The following is an 18180-nucleotide window of genomic DNA, read 5'->3' on the forward strand; positions in this document are numbered from 1 at the left end:
CAGGTGAGGCTTTCTGAGGAGAGTGTGGTTAAAATGCAAATCAAATAAGCACTAAAACCTGTTCCGGCAACCGGTGGACTCCAAATCCAGTGGTGCATAACTGATGGGCTCTAAGCTGGTGGAGAAGGCAAACCAACGTGCCATGAAATCAGTATGAGTTGGAGAGCACTCAACGAGAGGCCCTACCTGTGTGCGGTGCGATAGCTTGAGTACATAAACACAGCGGAAAGGGCTTTCAGGCCAAAGATGCTCTATACTTCAATTGCTCCGGTATTGTACACTGGGAAAATTAAATGATAAAATTAACGGGTGGAGCACATTCCTGGTATGATAATTTCTGCCTCTGAAACAGAACAGAGATACTAAGGTGGTTATTAAAAGCAAATCGGCGCACTCTCGCTGGTGCTATACAACAAAGAGAGCACAGCAGGAGAAGAAAGCCAAAGTATATTCAGCGATGAAGCCAGATCATCCGAGTGCAGATGAACCAAGAGCACGATTTGTTACACTAGTGCACCTCTCAAAACAAAACGAGCTGGTGTTTGAGATGTGTGTCTTTTAATCGCCATTGGGATAAACGAGGATATCTCGAGCTTTTTATATTCTTTGCTATTGTTGCCACCGTTTATTATGCAGAGATAGGCTGCGGTTAGGTGATGTGATTATGATAACCTCTTTTTCTAAAATAACTATTGACTTTCAGAACAAAGCCTTGGGCTCAGATAACAACTGCTTTCCTATGTGGGTATTTATTGAGCTAGAATAGGAAAATGGGCCACCCAGTTCAACAGTACTGCTCTGAACTGAGAAGTTTTAACGTCAATTCCCAGACATCAAGTCATGGCACTGAAAACTGTACAGTGTACAGTAATTACACAAGTGCTAAAACCCTAAAGTTCATTTTGAACTTTTTGACAAAAGAAGCAAAAAAAAAAAAAAATTATAGCATCTTAAGAAAAGGCTAAGACTTTTGTACTGGTGCCACGGATTACACGGCTAAATATACTGCACTGCACTGCACTATGATTAGTGTGAAATTGTACATGGTAGCGAACTTACCTGGCAATCTTAAAAAGGTAATTTAAATTATTAAATGAAATCATTGTCTCTGTGAGCCTGTCAGCGAGTGGGTTCTGCTGCTCTGTCAGGTGACACTGGAGCCGCTAAACATTTTGGCCTTTGTGCCTTGAAATAACAGCCCTCCTTTAACTCTTTCCATCTTGGACGCCTACTAGAAATAAACCTTGTATCTCTTTTCTGAACTCAGCGGTTTCTGTCATATATCAGGCCTGCTTCCAGAACAAAAAGAGTGGGTGTGCGTCAGAACTTTGTGAGGGTAATCTCTGTCTATCCAGTGTAGTAGAGCTACCCTTGGAAAAACCTGGAAACTATTCAAATAGTCATCAAATCAATATATACTGAGGTGTCAAAACCCATTGTTAGGGCACAGGGGCGGTCGTTAGATGTCATCTTTATGGGGAAAAGAGTTACAAAAACTGCAATTTTCACAATAGAAAGACTTGTTTGGTTTTGCTTTGTAGCTCCACTTGCTGTTTAGGTTTAGATAGGAAAAGATTGGTTTGCATTACAATATGTTGTTTTACTCACCCTGCAGACTGAAAAGTGATGCTCACCCATTGTGTTCAAACATAATGCCAAAGGATGCTTTACGAGTATCCATGTGTGACAACTTGGGACTAATAGAGCCATCTCGCTCATGCCTAAACTCAGAATAAAACTAAAAACTAGAGTGCCTATGGGCTCTCAGTCTTGTTGCATAAATTTCTGTGAAACTGCTTCGGGTAACAATAATGTCATTATTTTGTCTTTCTCTTAAGTTTTGAGTGTTTCTGCACTAGTTTGCTCGAGCAAGTTTTTGCTTAAAGGAGTGAGACTGGACAGCATGACCTCGCCTACAGTCAGAGCATCAAGCAGGGTTGTGTAACATCATAGGAGGCCACTTTCAAATCAAACTGTCAGTTACCTGGGCGAATTCTCTACCTTCTGTCTGTGTGACAGCTAACACTAAAACCCAGATGAGTCCTTTCTGATACCTGCTAGTCATAAATAGTAGATGTCAGCGAGGACAAACAAGTGTGACGTGTGTGACAAGTACTGAAAATATATCATTTCTTCTTCATCTTCTTCTTTTTCTGGCTGCTCCCTTTAACCCTTTAAAGCCTGAACCACAAAATAATTGTCAGAAAATACAAATATTTGAGTGTTTCTTAAACATTTTCACAAATTTAAAAAAAAAGAAAAAAGAATACATATCTACATCATCATAATAACAATGTTGGTCCAGGATCAACATCGCAACTATAGCAAATCTATGACATCACAACAAGATGATCCTGGACCAACATTATTATGATGATTCGGGAACAACACCAACATGGGGGGATATCAGGTACACAACTCACCCCATCCCTAGCATCCCCCTCTGAATACATGGAATTTAAATAGTGAAAAGCATAATCTTTTCCATATTTTTGGTTCCTTAAATGGGAATCCCTTCACCTATGTGTCTGTTATTCAAAGTTACCCTATAGTACACACCCTATTTTAACAAATACATTTTCCAAGACTATGCTATTGATGAAACAATTATTTACTTTAATTTCTCCTCAGGGCCCAGGAGCAATTTCCCACTCAGGAGACTGGAATTTAATTTTACTGTTGCACTGTTCCACCCGATTTATATCAAGTGAGGAGAAAGTGACAGGAACACATGTAAACACGGCTGCAGCGAAGAATGCACATTGTACTGATTTTCAAATTTCCATGTGATTAGAGAAAACCCATTTACTTATTTTTTTGTTCAATTATTGAATCCTTCTCCAGCTCATCGTTGCAAAGAACATAATTATACGCTCAAACTACATCACCTGGTCTTCGCAGACTCCACCAGAGTGGAACATTAGCTCAATCAATGTCAATTATTTCCCAGTCTCCATTATTGCACTGCCAGGAGTGGGCAGAATTTTAATCCCCACTCTGGAATTGCTTTAGCAACATGAGTCTTTGGGCTTTTTGTCATGATTAGAAACATGACTGAACATTAAGCCCAGTGGCATTCAACAAGTAGTGCAGAAAAAAACGATAATGGGTTCGTCGCTCAACAAAGTGCAGCCTAGCAGTGGAAGCCGGTAACAGTGGCCATACATTTGCCCCGTCTAGCTTTACAGTCTTTGTTAGCAAATAGGGCCATGTGTCTACTTACAGCGAGGCACTACATCTTTACTGCTGTGCATAAACTGTGATTAAAATCTTACATTAGAGACAGCTGGAAACACAAGATCTTGCATTTCACCCTCAGCTTAACCAAAGAAACCTTTATCACAGAGATACTTTGAAATAAAAGTCAAATGAATAAAAATCTAATGAAAAAAAAGCATATCTGAGCAAAAAATAAACAAATAAAAAAATTGGATTGCAGGCTGATTGCATTTTATTGAGACCAACTCCAGATTCAAATCAGCTTATGAAATCTAAATCCTTTCAGAATATTTTTTTTTATCAAATATAGTGAGGTTTAGCTCTCAACATTTGTAAGCCATTAAAGCTGAAAACTAAAGCAAAGATCTGTAATCACGGTTTATTGGCTGATTAGACTGAACCAACCACGTTAATTTTCACAACTCTGTTGCTCCAATCTTGAAATTAGACGAGCAGCAGAACATGTTACATGAAATGTTTATTAAACATCTGTTGCACGCTTACTTCCACGATTTGTTTTTTTTATAACCTGCTTTCTTCACAAGCACTCTACATGCAAAGCTATTAAGTGAATAAAATACATTATTTGTTGGACAATGGCACAATTCTTGCAGTTGTGCCCCTGAACATCCCCACAATGGGTTTTAAATCAAACAATCATTTTGGGATTAAAGTGCAGACTTTCAGCTTTAACTCGAGGGGTTTAACAACATTTTTGTTGCATGACCTGTTTCTGAATTACAGCCATTTTTTATGCACAATCCTCCTTTTTCAGAGGCTCTAAATTAATTGTACAATTGACTGATTAAGCAGTTTCATGGCCAGCTGGGTCCTGCTCCCTTATTATTTCATGGCAAATGAAGCAGACATAATATCTGAAGTTGCCTCAAAGAGCCAAATTTGTATTTTATAGCTTTTTGTGGTGATTTATGTAGGAAGCTCATCATTAGGCTGATATAAAACCCCAAAATAAAATAAACCTATTCGAGAGTTTCCAAAGCTGGTGTATTTCAAAGGGCCTCAAAGACAACAGAAGGCAGCTGAAGTGGATGATCGCAGAATTATTTTTGTGGTCAAGAAAAAGAACTTCACAGCCTTTTATTGAGTCAAAAACACCCTTGAGGAAGCAGGTATATGGTTTGTAGACTTTGATAGAAACCCCCAAGTGAGTCTCTCAGTTCTGCAAAAAAAAGGTCTGTGCACAAATGAAATGAAGTTTAACTTGTATCAGAATGATGAGAGAAACAGCTCGTGATCCAAAGTATACTGCATTACTTATCAAACATGATAAACACTGATGATGTGGCTGTTGATAGAAGTAGCAGGATAAACTGTAAAGTGTACAGGACTGTACTCTCTGCTAATGTTCACCCAAATGCTGCAAAACTGTTCAGCCCTTCACAGTCCAAATGGATAATGACCCAAAGCACACTGCAAAGGTAACACAACCTAAGCTTCTCAAGGCAAAGACATCGGATATTCTTGATCCGTGACCTCATGTCAACCCAAGGAGCTTTTCAGTCTCTAAATACAAAACTAAATGCAGAGACCCACAAACAAGTAAGTGAAGGTGGCTGCAGTAAAAGTCTAGCAGTGCATCTCCAGGGAGGAAACACAGTGTAGTGGTGTCCGTTGGTTCGAGACTTAAAAACAATCCTTATAGTTACAATTATGGTAGCTTGTCCAATTAATCTTGAGCCTCTGTCGCTAGGGAACTATGTACAAAAATGACTGTAACTTTTGAACAATTAATGCAATGTTTTTGTAAAACCCCTTGAATTAAAGCTGAAGGTCTTCACTTCAATCACTGTTTGATTTGAAACCCAATGCAGTTATATAGAGAGGCAAAACTGCAAAAATGACGTCTTTGTCCATGGCCTTTTTTGTGCCTCTAGAGGTGCAAGAGATAGACAAGAAAGAAAGAAAGAAAGAAAGAAAGAAAGAAAGAAAGAAAGAAAGAAAGAAAGAAAGAAAGAAAGAAAGAAATGTTGCTATGTTGCAAGTAATAACTGTTAAAAATAATCACTGGCCAAAAAACACCCATTTAGTTTTCACAGCTTACAGGTGCAGCAAGTACCCATTGCTAACTGAATACAGCAGAGTAAAACGAGCCATCCAAATATAAAAGTTTATTCAAGCCCAACATTTTCACCTTTGTTTTGTCCTGTTTCGTTCTCTTTTGTTTTTGTCAATAGTCAGTAGTCAAGCTTGTGATAATAACCCGCTTCATGAGCCAGTGTAATAGAAGGTTATGACCCTGTATTTGTCTTTGCAGATTCTTATTACCTTTGTGAATGGCGAAGGATGCGGATGTCCAGCCAGGGCCAGTTTAACAGTGGTCTCCCAGATGTGTGGGTCATGGAGCCCCCGGGCTGTTACCATGAACTGGACAGGCTCTGACAGGTTGCCCACCTCCTGCTCGGCATACACAGTCCCATCGGGCCGCACGCTAAAGTTGGGGTCGCTGCTGACGAAGCCGACCTCTCTGCTGCGCTGGCAGTCCTCAAACTTTACTGCGGAGGAAAGGCAAAAGAGGTGCAGAATTAGCGAGCAGCACAGTGAGATTTACTCCAAAAAAGGTGTTTGCCAATCCTTGACACATCTGGCAGGCTAAAGATTAACCGGCACCCATCAAGACGTATCTTGAAATATCCCTCCTGCTGTCACTTCTGATTCCCTGCTTTGACATCTTCGGCAAAACAAACTGCTTATCTGCTCCTGAACTGGAATACATGGGGGAGAGGGGAGCCTAATTCTTCTTCGTATTCTTTTTCCAAACTACGCAATGTCAAAATAGCATTTCCCTCTGCTTCTACAGGGGGAAACAGGAGGATGAGGTCGAGATACATTAAGCCGACTAGACTGAGTGAAATGCTCACGTGGAGCAAGGCTCTTTAATGACATTTGGTGACATTTTGTCTTCACTGAGACAAAAGAAAGGGAGCTTATGTTTGCACGCACATGCACAAGCTACTATCCCTGCATTCAGAGTGATGTACCAATGTGCATTATGGGAGGCTGGATGGGATGTTGGGGTGTTTACATATGTAAATGCTTGGCGCAGATCAGACAGAGACACAGAGAAGAGATGCTACTGGGTTGCTGAGTGCATGTGCGGATTCTCCAGTGACAGCTAACATGAATATGCCATTACACTACACAAAACACAAAGAGAAACCAACAGACATAACAGTTTGGAAAATCCTTTCATTCCATTGCCAAATTCAATTAACACTCAAGGCACCAATTCCACTTGATTCACAGCATGATGCAATGACACCAAAAGCGAGAATGACTGATTATTATTTTCAACATGTCTATTACTTTATCACACGTGTGCGCGCGCTCACACACACACACAGGCACGCCATCCTTTGTCTCTCTTTACCCCCGAGTTGAAATGCATGTGCTATGATGTTATCAGCAAAACTCTGGCTGTTGATAACAAGACAAATTGATTTCATAAATCACCCAGGGAACAGATCATCTGTTATGAGCGATGGCAGCGCGATTTCTCAAAAATCCAGCATGAAGAATTCTGCACAGCAAGCTTTTTATCAAGCCATCTATTTAATTTATCGCCCAGCTTCCTGTCAAAAGCAGCTCCCAAACAACAGGCTAATAAAGCATGAGATCTACTGAGCCACTGCAGCTTAGCATCACACAAATGAGGCCGCTTGTTTTAAACCTCTGAGTAATTGCATGCGTAATGGGACGGACGGTAAACACAGTTTTGACAATGTGTGCATCTGTCTATGTTGGCAAATGCAATCCATATTTTCATTAAACACACACACACACCAGTAGAGAACGTTCTTATGTGACTGATAAGCTTTGTTCGAAATGATTGCCTCGCTTTAGGGATCATTTATCAATGCAGGGGATATTTAACATCAGGTTGTGACAATATGACACAGACCTGCTTGAATTGTGCACAGATGAATTGTGATGGCAGACATGTATTATGTAAATGACTTCAATTAGCTTGAACTGAGCAGGCTAATTGTTGTCACTTAGACAGGTCTCTTGTGGTACAGCTGGAGGAGAGAGAGGCTTGAGGACGCGAGCAGCGCAAGGCGCCGCTTATGAATTTGCGCGCGTGCGTGCGCTCCTGTGTGTGCGTGCACGTAGGAGTAAGTTCAAAGTGCAGCTAGTGTGAGAATGTATGTCCTCAGCTGGTGCATATATTAATTTTGATGTTAATGCAATAAAACCGCTGAGGTCTCTAAGGGTCTGCCTGAATCTGCTGCCTTTTGTGCTGCTGTGGTGGTGCCAGTTGGCATGGGAACACACATGTGGTCTGTGAGGCACTGCCATTGTGGAACACTATTAGAGCTGTATCTTTGATTCTTTTTCGGGGGCATCGGGCCAGCTCTCAGTTTACCATTCAACGCTGTGTACCCGCTTGGGACTGGAACTATGACCCTGATTCCTGACACATCTACTAAGTGTGGAGATATTCATAAACGGTTTTCTATTCATTAAAATTCCTGTTCATAAAGCACATTCAAATCAGGTGGTGGGATCTGATCTGCCACGCTGTTAAAATAGAGATGAAAGCGGCAGCAAAGAGACAACGCTGCAACTAGATAGTGGTAGGGAAACTCAGCGTGTGTGTATGTGTGGCTGAGTGACAGAGAGATTGTATCATAAAAGCAGAAGGGGGGAGAGGAAGATACTGTAGCATGCAAGAAAAAAGGAAGATGGAGATATTTAGCAAAATAAAGAAAATAAACCCCCAGTCGGAGCAGTTTTCACCGCTCCTAAAAGAAATCGTTAGTTTTTAAGACAAAAAGAGTTAATGTTGCATGTAATTTACTTTGCCATTTTACGCTCGGAAAACAGCAGCATCCCTTTGTATGAAAAATTGGACTCCAGACAAATAAATGTAAAAGAGGCTCGAGGCTGTTTTCTTAGTTTGATGACCCTGAAACACTATTAATTAAAGAAAACCTACATATTTACAGCAGACACAATCAATTCCGATTTTAGATCAGCTTATGTGGAGCACCGGGGTTGAGTGGGGGAGACGGAGAAGACGACTATATTAATGCACAACACAAATGGGCAATGACACTGATGGGTTTTGGCTAATGCACTCTGTTAGACTCTGTTGGACATCTGGTAGCGCCGCTTCAAACAGCCCCAACACAGGAGCTGCAAATCAGTGAGCAAAAGAAAACTGCAGGAAAGGGACAATTTTTGTGCCTTGCTGGTTACAGCAACAACCCTCTGATTCAAAGATCTGTCGCGTCAATTGCCCATTTTTTCCTCTCTGTGTATATGAAAGCATGTGTCCTTGTACTTTGCCTTGCTTCCCTCTACATCAGGGGTGATAACCACAAGCCCAAGGTTGTGTATGTTTGCCATCTGTACAGTGCGTTCGCGTCTCTTTTCTTTTTCTGTTGGCTTTCTGTGCGAAAGCGTTACGCTGTGCATCCCCATGTAAGCTTCTCTGAGTGCATGTGCACAAATTGTGCCTCCCGTATATTTTAGGGCATCCACAGAGATGTTTGGCAGGCTGCTGAAGTTGGTGTCACTGTGCTCAGCTGCTTTTCTCTGGACTCGCATGGCAGAGAACATGCTGTCCAACAGAGCGGGTGCAGCACAGAAATGGGTAAAACAGAGCAGGCAAGCAGCCGTGACCACCGACCGCTGAGTCCTCCACTCAAACACTCACTCACACACACACAGGCACTTATGCTCTTTGTCTCTTCCTGCTTGTAGCTCTACCGCAATCCCGCAGAGGAGCCCAATCCAACTCTTGTATGGAAACATTACATGCGCATAATGCGGATGGCAGGTCACTCTGTGCATCCACATGCAACCGCCTACACCGTGTTCACCTGTCGACCGTGAATGCCTCCCTTCACATCCTGTCACTGTCTCCTCCCTCCTGCGCTCCCCTGCAGTCCAGTGTCACAGCTCCTCATTCGCCTTTTCTCATTGTTCTTATTTCCTCTTCGCTGAACCTCCTCTCACTCTTCATCCATTCTCCACTCCCTTCTTGTATTCCCCGCAGACTGAGGTACTCTCTCCCCCGACGCAACGAGGGACAGCCAGTCTGTGCCAATATCCCAGCCAGACATAAAAATGGGCACCGTGGTGGGACAGTTATTACCATTGTTAAAGCGAGCTGAGAGAATGGGGAAAGAAACAACCGAGCTAAAAGGAGGTGCAAAAAAATAAATAAATCACAATAAAGGTCGCGTCAGTGTGAATTTAGCATTTACAAACTTCATAGTTGGGTTTAGAAGTAATTATGACTTTAATGATCCTTTTCTAGAGTCTTTTATAGACGTGCTTTCACCTTTATTATCCTATTGTCTATAACTGTTGCTTGTAATCTGCACGCCTCAGCCCATATTCACAGCGTTTGCTCCTGATTTGATCTGTGCTGTGCTTGTAATAAATACAGATTTGCAAGAGCATCAAAAAAAATAGGCCACTGGCAACAAATGCATCGTGCATAATAGATGGGCCTGACTGCAACATACTGTAAAATACCCCAATGTACACACTTACACTTTTTAATCTCATCTGTGTCACCTGAGACCTACTTGACAGTTTGGTCTGCTGTGTGTAAAGCTAGTAAACAGGCCCAGACCGAGCATATGGTTCTGCTTTTGTTAAGGTGCTGTTCATCACAGTCGTGGCAGAGTGCTAAGTAAACACTCCCTCTGGTACCCCACTGTTTTCCTCAAGCCAACAGGAAAATCAACGCCACCCACTCAATTTGCAAATAACAGTATTTTTGCCAGGCTGAGGCTGTGATAGACAGGAGCACAGAGCCCGCTGATGAGTAAACGAACACTGGTAAAAACACGGAACATACTGTATGTGCGCAGTTGAAAAGCATGCCAAAAAAATAATAATTTCAGCTCAAAGAAAAAGAAGATGAGGCCTATGTAGCTTAAATTGCATGTGCTCGCTGTGAGTGATTAAATAGGCCATGCGTTTATGAGCTGAATTTCGTGACTTTTAATTTTGGCAAAAGTGCAAAACTTCATTTAAAGCGATAGCTCGATTATTTTTTTTTTTTAAATTGCCAGCAAAGCAAAAGGTATAAATGCTAAGATCGCTGAGCATTTGTTTTCAAGTATGCTGATAAAGCCGAGACACTTGCAATAAACTAATTACACTTTTAATGATAAACCGCGTTTAATGCGCCTCCGTGAAATGAAATTCAAGAGGCTTAAACTGCCAGCTAAGAGATTATGCCGTTAAATTCCACATAAGAAACCACTGCTGATACCAATGGCCTCAGAAGGAAAAGAAAAACACACTTCATCCCTAAAAGGTCAGCTCTCAGCACCTAAGAGAAATAGCCTTGTTTTCGGCTTGACTGCTGGGCAATTTTAATTGTTCTCATAGGGAAACTTTTATTGAAACAACCCACAGAGGTGCATGTAATCCTCCAGCGTAAGATATATATATATATATATATATATATATATATATATATATATATATATATATATATATATATATATATATATATATACGCAAAAGAGAAAGACTGAACTACTAACGTATTTACCTAAAAGCTAAATTATATCCATCCAGAGTAAGTTACTAGAGAAAAATCTGAGTTGTAATATTCTTTCCACCCACAAGATTCAGGGAATGAGAAAAGTTTACATCGTTCAGTGGGCGGTAAAGTATCTGCAGTGGAACCGACATGATTGGCAAGTAAAGATGCAAAATATATTTTCTGATGTGGTGATTTATCCCTAAAGTGAAGCATCTTGTACATCTGTACTCCAAAACCTGAGGCGCCCCATGCAGTACAACACAACCCTCGAAACTCTTTTTGAAATCCAGCCCACCGTGCCCCCACAGGAATGCTTATAACTAATTCAATTTACATGCTGCTGTTTTTAAAACACTGCAGGTACAATGTGACTTTCCTGAAAAGGCTTCGTTTTTTTTTTTTTCCTGCCGCAGTTGGAAATGAATTTCTCTGCCTCTGCAGTTCTCTGTTTTAACAAAAGCCCACACAGTTCCCTCTGACAGCTCGCTCTCACAAAAGGAAACCACAGCGACTCAAGTGTGTGTGTCGCGGTGTGTGCTTATGCGTGAAAGGGAGCCAGCGTGAGAGAGATAAAGAGACGGAGTGAGAGAGAAGAGGGACATCGGAGTGGGAGTGTGCGACATGAGCTCTTTGCATATACGATTATTACCGCTGATGCATAAATGGGTATGGGTGTCGTTGACTGTGTCCCGCAAAGGTGTGAAAGTGTGCGCGTGGGAAGAGCAGGTGCTGTCAACCTGTATTTGTGCCTGTGCTCATGTTTCACTCTTTAAACACGGCATCCCTGTTATCTGTTGCTGCTGTTCTTAGGGAGCTGAACCAAACCTTGTTTCATTCAGAGCGCACCGTCTCATCTGCGTGGCCAAAAAGTCCGCCCACGACTCCGCCCGCTCTGGTCCCTTCCCCTTTCACCACCTCTACCACTACACCTTTGCTTATCTTCTGTAACCTCCCACTTCCCACAGGTGTGGAGAAACAGATGTAAAAAAAAAAGGCCTGTCACAATACAGGCTGTGTTTTTAATGCAGCTCTGTTGGTCATGCATCCACACATCCAATCTGGGTGCTGTGTGGGCCACCTGCTCTGCGCTGTTTCAATGATGATGGAGGTTTCCTCACAGATATCCGTTTTCTCCACACACCACCTCGCTTGTACGTTAACATTTTGCACGGTTAGCCTCACTTTGCGATGAAGCAGAGCGGGGGCTACCCGCTTAATATCCCAGCATGTCAAAGTGCTGCTACATTCGTTGTCCAGTGAGTTTTGGCAGGGTGAACTCTGGCTAGAGCACTGAGTTTTTGCACATCCGCAGCCCTTCCTCTTATCTTTGCATTAGTCTCCTCTCATGGGCACAGGCATGAGGAGGCTTGAGGAATGAGAAAGGGGAAAAAGGCAAGATAAAGAGGGAGAGTGAGAGCAAAGCAGAGCGGATGCAATTAAAAGACTGGGTCACAGATCGCAGTGCCAGGCGTCAGTGTGATTAATACACCACCATTCAGCCCAGGAGCTTTTCTCCACTGTGGAGACGTGTGTGTGTGTGTATGTGGGGTTTTGTTTGTGGATTTGGTATTATCTGAGCATGCTGCAGCTAGGGGGCACCAGTAAGTCTCCAGAGGTGTACTGGGATTAACCCTTTCAACGGTTATGCCAAGATAAAAAATAAAAAAATAAAAGGATGCCAGGTTGCTGATGTCATCAACACTGTGCCAACCGCATTCTCAAGCAGTGCATGTATATAAACCTGTACATAAACCGTTTCAGAAATCCACGATTCACCAATATTTTCTTAGCTGAAATTGTTCTTTCTCTACAAACACAAGTAGAGCTACTTTTAAACTAAATACTGCTACCACTGCTAAAAATGATGGTAATTATTACTGCAATGTCCACACAGAAAGGTCCCAGCAGGCCAGTGGACTTTTAGCCATTACTGTGAGGTGACAGTGCTAACCACTGCACCATTGTGCCACCCTCTGTGGGTTCTCTCAAGGTACTCTCACAGTCCAAAGACGTGCTTATTAGGTTAATTGGCGATTCTGAATTGACCACAGGTGTGAATGTGGTTGTCTGGCTCTCTGTGTTAGAGAGCCCAACCACTCCTATTTCTACCCCCCACTAACCAGCAAGTCTGTCCCTACTGGGTTTCACCAGAAACAAAAAAAGGTCCAGATATTTCTGAACTGCCTAGTGATCATGGATAGTTTTAAATGCTTAGCATATTTAGACTAAACACAGAAATATGATAAGTTCTGGAGGTAAATAAATAGATCGATTCCTATTTGGTAAATTTTGCTTTAGTCACTGCTGGATGTCACTTACAGTCTAATTTCTTGGCTTTATTCAAAAGATTATGGATGACACAGATGTTTAGTGGCTTTAGTGGATTTCTTATCTTGAGCGTTATGATCAGCTTCCCCAAAATGTTGATTCTGTTCATCTGAACTCTGAACAGAATCAACATTTTGGGATTTACTTACCTGGATGACTGAGCATGCATCAAGATTTTAGGATCAGCTACTCCTTGTCTTTCTTTCTTTGTTTTTACTGGTCTTTAATTATTTTTCTCACATCACCTTTGATGTCTACACACACCAGGAAACACTTGTGCCTTTCCTGGTTTCCTTCTTGTACTGTTTCAGTTTCTTCAGGTAGAATTTTTTAGCAGCCAGGCGTCTAACTGAGGTCGGGCAGCAGAGATGGGCAGTAACGCGTTTCTTTTAACGCCTTACTGTAATCTGATTACTTTTTTCAAGTAACGAGTAAAGTAAGGGATTACTATTGCAAAAACGGTAATTAGATTACCGTTACTTTCCCGTAGGAACGCTGCGTTACTGCGTTCCTAAAACCGTGATTTTTTTTTGCGAGAATGTCTCATGACAGTGACGTAAGCGAGTGCTACATTAGTGACAACAGCTGTGTGCAGATCAACAATGGATCATATGGAGTGCGGGAGAGAGTATGAGCGTGCAGCGTTTAAAGCGTGGAAGTACTGACCTTACTTTGAGTTTGATTCCATAAAAAGTGACAAAAACATTAGTGTCCTTTGTGCGTGGGAAGAAAACGTCTTTTTACTGCGAAAATACACCCCTAAACTTCCAAGCAAGCACCGAGTGCACTACGAGGTAATGGGAAATTCACAGAGAAACTCGCGGATTCTTCCACTGACCGCTGCGGCACACCTGCACCAGGGTAAACCTCCGCCTACCCTGCTCCTGCTTTACAGGTGAAAATAGAGCAAAAGGAGACCAAAGGACTTTATTTATTTTCTGCTGTGTTTTACTTGCATCTATTTGAAAGAGTGAGTGTAAACACACACACAAAAAAATATTTTATGTGCTGGAATGTGCAGAAAATAGGTTTAAATGTTAAACAAATTTCTTCCAGTCAGAGAATGTTACATATAATATTTTTTTGCTTGTTGCATAAAGTTAAAATATTAAAACTAATAAAACAAGTTTTAAAAAGGGACTTTTCCATTTGATTACATTTTGTATGATGGATTATGTAGAAAAAGTAGAATTGGGCTGAAAGATCTATCGCTTTATCACCTATTCAGGTTGTAAATCGTGTTTTAAAAAGTAACTAAGTAACTAAGTAACTAATTACTTTTGAAAATAAGTAATCAGTAAAGTAATGGGATTACTTTTTTGGGGAAGTTATCAGTAATTAGTTACTGATTACTTTTTTCAAGTAACTTGACCAACACTGTCAGGCAGATGTTTAAATTTCACACTGTTGTGTTTAATGAGCACACACTATCCTCAATTTTTTATTTATGTTTTTATTTTTTGCACACCTTTTGGCTGACCATCTCATAGTAGCTTCCCAGTAATTTCAGATCAGACCAAGTCCATGAAATCTGTCTCCCAGTCAATCTACCCTCTGCAGAAAACTTGCATCGAGGCAACAAACAGCGCCTAAAAAAATTCCCCCGATTGAGATATTGTCCCTTACCAGAGTGTTATGGTAATGAGAAATGTTCCTTTTTGAACCGCAGCAAGCTGCACAAACATATCAACCGATTCTTTCTTTTATTTCTTTCATCTAGCTCCCACTCACCAGACCTCGCCTTCAAGGCTTTCCTTTCGATTTAGCGTGAGCAGAGAAAGAAACATGCTTTATCACAGCAATATCGCTTTTAAGGAGGTGAAGTGAAGAAAGTGCCTCAAGGCTACATAGCGTCTGTTATCTCCCGGTACAATATAATAATTGCACATAGCCAAAAGTAAAGGCAGTGGAACCTCAGCTGGGCCTAGTGACAAAGAAGGAAATGTGAGCAAACTAGGGGCAAGGATCACGGGGAAGGAAGAGGCTTCTGGGAAATATCAGTGCTGCTCACTCAACCGGATAACGACGATAATGAAATCCTCAAAGAAGTTTTGTCTTGTCTGTCTTTGTGAAATAATATCTATGTAACTGTGGCATCTCTTATCTGGTTAGTTTTAACGGGTCTTCGGCCAGTTTACCTTCAAGCACCTTTTTAAAATAAATAATATAACTACCTCTGCATAAGCCTCCACTTACCTCATCCACTCCCCACCCAGCTTTTCAGTCCCCATAGAAGCCAAAGACTCACCAGGTAATCAGCTTTTAATTCTCTACCTTTTTTTAAAATGTTCTTTCATTTTCTCTCTCTCATCTCTCTCTCTCCACCCTCAACTGCTGACTGAGGCGATCAGCAGCCATTTCTTCTCTGTGGGTCCTTTTTTCTCTCTCTCTCTCCATCTTTCCCCCTCTTTATTAGCATAAAAGTGTTTGCATCCTTCCCTGGTGATTGTTTAGCTGCTGTGTTCAGCATCTTGATTTGATTCCCTACAACTGCCCTAATTAGCATTACAAATATACACTTAGAAAGAAACAGAAATCTCTGTTAGGCCTGACAGACTAATTTTGGGGGAATGGAGGCCAGAGGAAAAGGCAACAGTAAATTTGTGTGATAAAAGGTGTATCAGCACATCTCAATAATGAGGTGTCTCATCCAAGTCTAACGAAACTACACTTTCACCACATTTATGTAAATTAAAGGAGAAGGTGTTTCGCTTAGACGGAATAAAACAGCACATGGAGCAGCTTTCAATGGGAACGCGCTGGATGTTCAATTGTGGTTTAAAAAAAAAAGGGTGTAATCACAAGAAGAAACTCTGCTCTTATCTTCTCTCTGCACCTCCACTCTACAACAGATCGTGCCTTTTAAAGCCAATGATTAGACTTAAGACAGATCTCCTTCATTATCCACAGCTCTCATCCATTTCTCTCTAATCCTGTTTCCTACTCCAAAGCCCTTGGGGGCAAACGATAGGTCATGGCCAGCCATTAGTCTGCCGCTCCTGTGACCAGGGAGGAAATATTTAGACAAGGAGCTCGAGACCCTTTCAAAAGTTAGCTACGCTGACTGCCATCGTAGTTGCCACGCTACGACGTGTACTTTCTGTTAAAAGAAAGATCTTTGCCATTACAAAAGCAGGTAGCTTTCACCTCATTCGATCTAAGGAGTGATGGAAACATAGAGCCTAAGATAATAATTGTTCAGCTACTACATGAAACTGGAGAAGGTCATTCTGTGAAAGCAAAACCTGGTTTATATTTAATAAAAACAAACAAACAAAAAAATGTAACACCCACTTTACATCTTCCTTTTGTCTTTCCAAAAGAAAATAACTCATCGCGTTGCCTTGGTGGACGTGCTAATTTTGGTGTTTTTTTCAAGAGCGATGGTGTGACATGTCAGCGTTATGAAAATATGGTATAACCGTGGTAGGCAGCTGTGTGAATTTATATCCACACTGTGTCATTTTTCAGTGCAAACAGACACTGTGAAACACCTGCCCAACACAGGGTGGAGAAGCCAAAAATATCTATTAATTACACATAACGCAGCACGGCTTTGGAAAAAGTTTGTGAAATCGGAAAAACACATTTTTCCCTGGCAATAGTACAGATGTCAGCTGCCTTTTTTTCAGTGGATTTACTTGTGTTTGAAAAGCTTATGTCGATTCTGGTGCACGGGAATTGAATAATAAGTATCCTTTTGGTCATCCAGCAAACAAATGTGGGTTCTGGGTTTAACCGAGCCTGCAAAGTAAATGTCCCTGATCATAGACACGTGGACTATAAGAGCAAATTGTTGTGAGCTGGGTGCTAATGTTGTCATTGTTGAGATAATTGCTTTTTCAGCCAGTAACACTGTGCCATAAGCCTCAGAGTTAAAGTCAAAACAGGAATCAATGCCTTGCGCTTCAGGCTCAAAGAGAAACCATTTTACGTTTAATGTCAGTGTTTCTAAAGGCATACTCGAGTGAAGACCAGTAAAGTTAACACGGCAATAAATAAATAAATAAAAGGAATTTTAGAAAAAAAACCCACACAAACACACACAGACTGTAAGTAAATATATCAGTTAGTCAATAATCTACTTTGTTAAAGTTACAGTATTGATCTTTCTGGCATTTTGTAAGGAGAAATTAGCGTGCAATTAGTTTGTAAGACTGTGTTCGCAAACACAGCTGCCAATTGAGTGTATGCTGGGAACGCTGCTTATGAGAACAACAGAACAGCAAAAGAGCAGGAACAAAGACAATACAGCTGCTGACTGCAAAACCAGATGCAACAGGCTGAAAGAATAAAACACATGAGAAGCGAGGGAAGCTGCAGAGATGGTTGACTTTGTTTGAGGGTTTGTCACTTTGAGCGACATCGCCGTACACACTTATTTCATCCATTGTTCATATAAAATTACTATCTCGCGCTTTAAATGAAAGCCAGCAGCAAATATACAGTACGCTGCTTCGTAAATAGCGCGGTGGATGATAAAAGCAAGCGTTTATGACTAACCACACTGTAGCTAAAGTATTTTATCCTGTGTAATCAACATTTGCACAGTCCCAGTTTGAGCTTGGATTTGCATATGTACTCGAATAAAAAAAAAAGAAAAAAAAAGCTTGAATCTTCCAGAGCACAGCCTTCCTTTAAAATTTAAGTTTCTTTCAACAGCTATTTGCTTTGAAGTCACCCTGGCCTGTTCCAGAAAACTCAATTAAAAACACGCCTAATACATTTGCACCTAACATTTTCCACTTTCCTCTTTAAAACGTTTGATGTCCCCGGCAGCCCAACGCTGTGCAATAAATGCGGAGATCACAGTGATAGTGACAGGAGAGTTTCAACAAGGACTCTTTCACACTCATTCATTGCTTCAAGTGAAGCTCTGACCTAAAGTGAAATTAAATAATGAAGGATATCAGTAGACTCCTATTGCGCCTTTTTTCCCCATTAAAGAGAGTCAACATGTCTCAAAATCCCATCACAAGAATGGTACAATCCAGCCATAAAAGTACTTTTTCCTGTTAAGTCTGTACTACATTTTTCTGCTGCATGATTTATAAATAATGTAGCCAAGTGTCTTTTTTTCCTCCAGCATTTCCCATATA

At 41.1% G+C, this 18180-nt stretch overlaps 1 protein-coding gene across 2 annotated transcripts in view; it reads right to left on the reverse strand.

Annotated features, from left to right (window-relative positions):
• Positions 1-18180, reverse strand: part of LOC146519031 (cadherin-4-like) — a 217642-nt gene that overhangs the window by 68011 nt on the left and 131451 nt on the right. For both annotated transcript variants that reach the window (XM_085160823.1, XM_085160825.1), the window contains exon 4: positions 5506-5732. In XM_085160823.1, the coding sequence (XP_085016949.1) occupies positions 5506-5732 (227 nt within the window). The remainder of the gene's footprint in view (positions 1-5505; positions 5733-18180) is intronic.

The sequence above is a fragment of the Neolamprologus multifasciatus genome, chromosome 5 (assembly GCF_963576455.1).
Source record: "Neolamprologus multifasciatus chromosome 5, fNeoMul1.2, whole genome shotgun sequence".
Taxonomy (NCBI): domain Eukaryota; kingdom Metazoa; phylum Chordata; class Actinopteri; order Cichliformes; family Cichlidae; genus Neolamprologus; species Neolamprologus multifasciatus.